We start from the raw sequence: 8,123 nt of genomic DNA on the forward strand, positions 1-8,123 counted from the left end.
AAGGTTCTGGAGAATTGGTAGCGGCAATTTTGAGCAGTTCGGAGAACCGGTAGTGGAAATTTTGAGTAGTTCCGGGAACTGGCAAATACCACCTCTGGCTGGCCCCAGAGTGGGTGGGAATGGAGATTTTGCAATATTCTTCCCCCAGGAGTGGGGAGGGAATGGGATTTTGCAGTATCCTTCTCCTGCCACACCCACCAAGCCATATCATGGCCACCAAGCCATGCTCACAGAACCAGTAGTAAAAAAATTTAGATTTCACCACTGGTATTTTTGCATCTTTTTTCATCAGTACAGGTAAAGTGAAGTTTTTATTTAATTTAACTTAAATATGTATTAATTTTTAGGTTTATTTCTCATAAAGTAATTATCTTTTTACATATTGCCTTAAAATGTGCATTGTCTTTGGTTTGGGAACAGATTACATTTATTTATATTATTCCTTATGGGAAAATTTTGTTTGGTACTTGTCGCTTTTGGTACTCATCCTGTCTCCTGGAACCAATTAATGCCAAGTACTGAGGTACCACTGTAATAATGTTACGGATGAATTGAGGTTCAAAACTGAGATGTAACCATTTTCTTTATGACCTTCCTTAAAGCCTGCTTGATATCTTTGTTCCTCAGGGTGTAGATCAAGGGGTTCAGGAGTGGAGTGACAAAGGTATATATAAGAGCAAGTTTCTTATCCTCATCCTCCAAAGTGCTGGACTTGGGATGCAGATACACAAGGCTGCAGACCCCATATTGTAGGAATACAACTGTCAGGTGGGAGGAGCAGGTGGAGAAGGCTTTGTGTCTCCCCGATGAGGACTTAATTCGAAGAATGGCAGTCACAATATAGATGTAGGAGATGCATATTAGAACAAATGGAACTGTTAAAACAATGATGGCAACACTGTACAATGCAGTTTGGTGGAGATGGGTGTCGGCACATGCCACCTGTAGAACACGTGGTATATCACAAAAGAAATGATTGATTTTGGGTTTGTAACCACAGAAAGGCAAGCTGAAAACCAAGGCGGTTAGCTGCAGACACATCATTATGGAAAGGATCAGGGAGCCAATCACTAGCCATATGCAAACCCGCCAGGTCATGATGAGGGTATAGCGAAGTGGGTGGCAGATGGCTACGTAGCGATCATACGCCATGACAGACAACATAAAACAGTCTGTGCTCCCTAGTGTTGTAAAAAAGAACATCTGGATGGCACAGTTCACCAATGGGATTGTTCTGTGGAAATCAGAAATGCTAGCAAGCATTTGAGGTACTATTACAGTGATATAACAGATCTCCAAAAGAGAGAGGCTAGCCAGGAAGAAATACATGGGAGTGTGCAAGGAACTGACAATATAAACAATTGAAAGGATGGAGATATTACCAGAAAGGATTATGAGGTAGAGCAAAAGAAAGAAAGTAAAAAGAAGATGTTGTATCTCAGGAACAGTGGAAAATGCCTGGAAGATGAACTCATGGGCCATGGACTGATTATCCCACTTTGATACTGCCGGATACATCTCATCTATCTCTGTAAAAAAAAAAGGCAAAAAGAAAAGCCAATTAAACAGTCATATGTATTTCCATACATTTCAAAGTAAAATAGACTGTATGATATTGAGGTCTGTCATTCATGACAACCCAGTGATTAATCCTACATTTTTTATTCCCCTTCATCTCCTAATTTAGACTGTTCCCAAGCAAATCCCAAAACTTCCAGAATCTTTAGATGCATTATAATATCAATTATCCAAAACTGACCAAATAGATATAAAAGGTAATATTTACAGAATTTGTATTATCAATAGGATACAACCATCTCACCTGTGTTTCCCCTTCTGAAAATAAGTTTCTACTATTATCAGGAATGGGCAATCTTTGAATGCAAAGAAGCCACTTAAAAGACAGTAATGAGTCCTGGTCCCACAGATGGTAACAGCAACAGAGTTGGAAGGGAACATGGAGGTCATCTAGTCCAACCCCCTGCTCACATAGAAGGCCTATACTAGGGATTTGAACCGTCGAACTGCCAACCTTTCTGATTGACAAGCTCAGTGTTTTAGCCACTGAGCTAGCCAGGCTAAGCTGGGTGAGACCAGACTTTGATTTAAGTTTAGTTGTGTGAGTTCCCAAGAGAGCATGGGCAGAGGTATATTTTCAGCTGCTTTGGTATAAGAAGGTTTAAGACCCAAGAAAATAAAGGGTTGCATAGTTGAAGGCAAGGCTGAAAATACCAGAACTTTGTCTGAGATGTGTGAAACAGCTGGCATTTCTGTGCATAATAGCATTTCATTTCACGGCACTTTATAGTTCCAATGATTCAGCTCTGGTCAGACCTCTTGATTCTACTGAGAGAGGAGCTAATGGCTTCCCTTCCTAGGCAAGTCAGCTGTCAAGGCTGCAGTGCTCAGATGCATTAGTGATGCCATAGTAGAAACCTGCAGGGGGTTGGTTGAAAAAATGTAGATAAATATAGCAGGGTACATAGCATGAGGCCAGAGAAAACCTTATTTCCACTACGAAACCTTTAAGGTTAAAATAAGAACGAATATGGATACAGTATACTATGGTTTGTTTTTCTTTGTCATTAAATTGTCAAATTTCCCTAAACCAAACCACAATTTGTTTTACATGTTATTTGTTGCATAGGCCTTAAGGGTTGTTTTCATATTTAGCAGTGCTCATATAGCATAAAAATAGTCTCCTTTGAGTGGCACTCAGGTCCAGGTAATTTCATGGAAACATCCAGGTAATTATCTCAGCAAAAGAAGAAAAGTGGATTGCCACTGTCTTCTGGATGTTTATAACTTCTCAGTTGAGCGTTGATTCTACATAGTGAAATCCCATACAAATACTAATTATGCTTAGCGCTGCTTACCTTCCCACATTAAATAAGTCATACATGCAAAAAGAAAAAATAAACCATGATTATAGAAAAAAAACCTAGCTCATGTGTTAAATATTGTTTTAGGAGATTATAAATTAAATTTCTTAACTTCTGTACTGCAAACGTTTGTGTTTGGAGTTAAATTCATTTTAAGACGTGTGCGAAATCCAAATTTTTTAACTACTTCTTTAAAAGATGATAGCTTTAATGTAGGATTCTACTGTTTTCTTTCAGGGCAAAAATGAAAAATCTGGTAGAAGAAAAAAGTGATTGGATGTGAAGCTGAAAAATATTTACAAGGAATAAAATAGGATTACATTTTCTGAAAAATTCCTGAAATAAAACAATTTCCATCCCCATCACTCTGAAAGATTAAAGAGCATCTTTTATATTTCATCATTGTCATATTCTCAATTAATCTTTGCAATTCTCCTTTAAAAAGGTAAATTATTTATATAAAAATAGTATTGCTTCTAAATAGATATAATCTGTATGTTTCCAAAATGAATTGCTAGGTCGCAGTATTCTCATAAACCTATAGCTGAACTGGTTATATTACCCATTCCCCTTCTGCCTTTCTCACTGTTACAACAGATTTTAGCAGTGCTCAGAATGTCTTCAATATACACAACTATGGTCTTGAACTGGTACATGTTTATTGTCATTATGAATGTAACCCAAAACCATAAGTGTGAAAAGTGTTCTGAATGTAAGCAGAATTAATCCTGATTTTGGGAATAAAAACATTTAATCATTTAATCATTTAACATTTAACAGCCATCTCTTAAAATCTTCCCATTTTTGCTCACTGCCTACTGCAGACTCAATACTGGAGAAGGAATAAAAAGGAATTGAAAATGAGTTAAAAGTAAAAAACATGCATCTCTGAATGAAGCTGGAAAATTTCTGGCTGAGATCCTGGGTAGTCATAGACATTCAGAGTCCACTTAACTCTCTCAGAAACAAAGGATCTAGTGAAACTAAATAATGTCCTCTTTTTACCTTGTAAGATGCCTCTGATCCAGGACTATGAAAACAAAGGGAATTCTCTTTTCTGGCTCCAAAGATGAAAGGTGAATGAAATTTAATCAAATGTCCATCAATATGGAATCATGGAAAGTGATTTCTGGCACAGCTTTCTAAGTGAGTTGTCTGTCAGACCTCTTGATTCTACTGAGAGAGGAGCTAATGGCTTCCCTTCCTAGGCAAGTCAGCTGTCAAGGCTGCAGTGCTCAGATGCATTAGTGATGCCATAGTAGAAACCTGCAGGGGGTTGGTTGAAAAAATGTAGATAAATATAGCAGGGTACATAGCATGAGGCCAGAGAAAACCTTATTTCCACTACGAAACCTTTAAGGTTAAAATAAGAACGAATATGGATACAGTATACTATGGTTTGTTTTTCTTTGCCATTAAAGTGTAAAAAGAACAATAAGATGCAGTTAATGTAGCTCCTTCATATCATTTCTTTGTTGTCCATCCTGGTCTCAATATTTTGAGAACAATCGTTTTGGAAGTCAAAAGCCTATTCTATCTGCCCTTTCTCTGTCTCAAAGGATCAATTGCCAGGGTCTATATAACTAGTTCAAAAGCCTTGAATACTCATCTAGAAGATAGTGCAACATGTTCAGAATTAGTTTTGCAAAGTGTAATAAAGAAGAAACTATCAACCTGCAAGTTGGAACATGTAAGTGGCTTCAGCCCATCTCAACAATGGGAGATTGAAACTCCACTATGAGTGTAATGTATTACTGTAAGTTTTGGCGGGAGTTTTAGGCGGGAAGTATCTCGCTTCTGATTGGATGCAGCCTCTGGCTGAAGTGTATATAAGGAGAGGTTTTTCTCCAGAGTTTTGCTGGGTCACACTATATTAAAGAGCTGTTGTCACTAACCTGGTCTCCTGCCTCGTCAATACCCAAACTTAACATTGGCGACGAGGGTGGGATCTTGAGGCAGAGCACCAGAACAGAGCTGAACTCACTACGAGAATCAAACCCAGCAAGGTGATAGCGAATGCAGCGATGACCGGCTACACGCCACCCACTCCGTTTGATCCTGCCCAGGAGACATGGGGAATATATATGACCCGTTTCGAAAGTTTCCTGGAGGCAAACGAGCTACAGGGAGTCTCCGACAACCGCAAACGGGCTTACTTCATAAGCCACTGTGGGTCCGCAGTCATCGCCGTCGCAGAAGCCCTAGCGGAGCCAACACCGCTACACTCCGTATCGTGGCAGACCCTTCAGACCCTCCTGAAGAATCACTACGCACCAGCCCCGCCCAAATACGCTCGACGGCACGAGTTTGGGGAGCGAGGCAACAAGAAGGCGAGTCTATCAGCGACTACATGGCAGCCCTGAGACAAGCCTCCAAGCATTGCGAGTACCGCGATCTGGACGAAGAGCTGCTGGAACAACTTATACGGGGGGTCAGAGACATCCGTTTGAGGAGACGGTTGCTAGCCAAGAGCAACCTGACATTGGCAAACGCTCTGGACGGCCAGAGCCCATGAGATGTCCAACCATGCAGCAGACACCTTACAAAAGCGACTCACGCCGATGGCGGGCGCAAAGCCGAGCACAGTCCACCACGAAGAAACCTATCGTGAGTCAACCAGCGAAGAGGAGGAAGAAGTCCACTACACCGGAAAATCGACAAGGGAAGACCCGGAGGAATGCGGAAGTTGCGGGGGGCGACATCAGCGCCAAAGATGTAAGTTCAGGGACGCCATTTGCCGGCGGTGTGAAAGGAAGGGGCACCTGGCTCAAGTCTGCCGAGCACCCCAACCTTCCCGCCGAAAATTCAAATCGTCCAATCAGAGCGGCTCTGAGTCAGAGATGCAAACCCCACATTCCCGCCGAAATTTCAAACCAGCCAATCAGAGCGCGAGATCGGCGAGGCGACCCGCGATTGGCCAGGAAAGAAAGAGCGCGAAGTCAAACCGAATGACTGTTACCATAGACCACGAGCTACCCGCATCAAGAAAAGATCTTCACAAACCCGACAATTGAAGGCGCATCGCGTCGACTGGAAGTAGACACAGGATCAGCTATCACAATCATGTCCTGGGACACTTTTGTGAAAGCCTTGCCACATCGCAAAGCGCAAGCTACAGAAACAACGGCCCGGGTGCAGGATTACCAGGGCAACCGCATCCCTGTTCGAGGGACAACGACCGCCGAGGTCAAGGCACGGGACATACGAAAAGACCCTGCCCATCACGTTAGTCGAGGGAACCTTGCCAAGCTTGCTGGGGCTAGACTGGTTCCGGGCGTTGGGAATGGGGTGACTGGCCCACCGAGCGGATGCAACCTGCAAACGCCCTAATGGAGGAATTCGCAGACGATTCGAGGACCGCTAGGCAAGTACAAGGGGACCCCTATCTCCTTCAATTTAGACCCCAAATAGCTCCCATTAGGTTAAAGGCAAGGAGGGTTCCTTTGCACTCAAACCTAAAATCGACAAAGAGTTAGATAAATTAGTCAGCCAGGGATACTAGTGCCAGTTGACTATGCCAAATGGGAGACGCCAATCGTCACCCCTATAAAACCAGACGGGTCCATAAGAATTTGCGCTGATTACAAGGCTACCTTGAACAAAGCATTGCAAAAGAGCGCCTACCCAGTTCCAGTAGTGCAACACTTATTGCACTCACTAGGCACGGACAAGTTTTCGCCAAATTAGACTTGGCACAAGCGCATCAACAGCTACCCGTAGATGCTAGCACAGCTGAAGCCCAGACCATTGTAACGCACCGGGTGCCTTTAAGTGCACCCGTTACAGTTCGGGTGAGTGTGGCCCGGGCTATTCCAAAATTTGATGGAGCGGCTCCTACAAGGGTTACCGGAGTCGCACTTATTTCGATGATGTGTTGGTATCAGGGAAGATTTAAGAGAACTGGGGAAGCGGTTAAGGAAAGTTTTGGCCATTTTAGGTCGGCAGGATTAAAAGTCAAAGCAAGCAAGTGTCAGATAGGGGTCGAATCTGTTGAATTTTGGGCTATAGAATAGACAAAAAGGATTCACCCCACTGAGAGCAAAGTCAAGGCGATAAAGAGAGCCCCAGCACCCAAAAACAAGACAGAACTCCAGGCTTTCCTGGGTCTGGTAAACTTTACGCCGTGTTTTTAAAAGACAAGGCAACCGTTGCTGAACCGCTGCATAAGTTGCTTGGAAAAAACACTGCTTGGTCGTGGGGGAAGTCAGAGAATAGGGCATTTGAGGCAGTAAAAAGTTTGCTATCAAGCGATAGCCTGTTAATACAATACAACAACAGACTGCCGTTAGTATTGGTTTGTGATGCGTCCCCCTATGGAGTAGGAGCTGTACTTAGCCACAGACTCCCAAACGGCACTGAAGCCCCTATAGCGTTCTATTCACGAACGATGTCCCCGGCTGAGAGGAATTACAGCCAGCTAGATAGGGAGGCTCTAATAGTGTCAGGGTGAAAAATTTCACGAATACGCTTTTGGGAGAGACTTTGAAATTATCACTGACCACAGACCGCTATTGGGATTACTGGCTGGCGACCGCCCAACGCCAGTGGCACTATCACCCCGGCTGACCAGATGGACTATTTTTCTGGCCGCCTACTCTACAAACTGCAGCATCGACCTGGAAAAGAGCTGGGGCATGCGGACGATTGAGCAGATGCCCATTGCGGGAAATCGAGGACCCTACTCCGGCACCCCTGCTCTACTAATTGACTCTTGGGACTCTGGCCCAGTCACATCGCAGGAAGTGGCTCGGCCTCCTACCGACATTGTTTTAAGAACTGTAATCGGTTGGGTTCAAGGGATGGCCCGCTGGGCGACTGCTTTAGAGAGTTTGCAAAGAAAAGAGGGGAATTGTCTGTGCAAGGGGGGTGCCTGCTCTGGGGGGATAGGGTGGTAGTTCCAGAGAAGCTGAGAAAAAAAGTCCTGGAACTACTGCATGAGGGTCACCCAGGAATTGTAAGGATGAAGGGCTAGCCAGGAGCTATGTTTGGTGGCCCCTAATGGACAGGGAAATCGGTGACAGGGTTGGCCGATGCCAGGTATGTCAGGAATCCAGACCACTACCACCCACGGCCCCAGTGTTGGAGTGGGAGAAACCCCAAGGCCCTTGGTCCCGCATACACATTGATTTTGCCGCCCTTCCACGGCCAAACATTTCTAATTGTGGTGGATGCATTCTCCAAATGGCTGGAGATCATCCTAATGAAATCCACAACCGCTGGAGCTGTCATTGCAGCACTAAA

General features: G+C 43.9%; 1 protein-coding gene across 1 annotated transcript; it reads right to left on the reverse strand.

The window, feature by feature from the left end:
- Positions 1 to 558: 558 nt before the first annotated feature.
- LOC131184933 (olfactory receptor 10Q1-like) lies at positions 559 to 1,968 on the reverse strand. The gene is made up of 2 exons (XM_058156884.1): positions 1,942 to 1,968; positions 559 to 1,485 (listed from the first exon to the last, which is right to left on the reverse strand). Exons 1-2 carry the CDS (start codon positions 1,966 to 1,968, stop codon positions 559 to 561), a joined length of 954 nt encoding a protein of 317 aa, XP_058012867.1.
- Positions 1,969 to 8,123: the final 6,155 nt, after the last annotated feature.

This window comes from Ahaetulla prasina, chromosome 1 (assembly GCF_028640845.1).
Source record: "Ahaetulla prasina isolate Xishuangbanna chromosome 1, ASM2864084v1, whole genome shotgun sequence".
NCBI classification, from domain to species: Eukaryota; Metazoa; Chordata; class Lepidosauria; order Squamata; family Colubridae; genus Ahaetulla; species Ahaetulla prasina.

Excerpts from the sequence above, each read along its gene's own strand:
- LOC131184933 (XM_058156884.1), bottom strand. The coding sequence starts at position 1,968 with ATGACCTCCATGTTCCCTTCCAACTCT. Across the intron at positions 1,486-1,941 it reads CCATGTTCCCTTCCAACTCT|TCCATGGCCCATGAGTTCAT; the intron begins GTTGCTGTTACC and ends TGGGATAATCAG.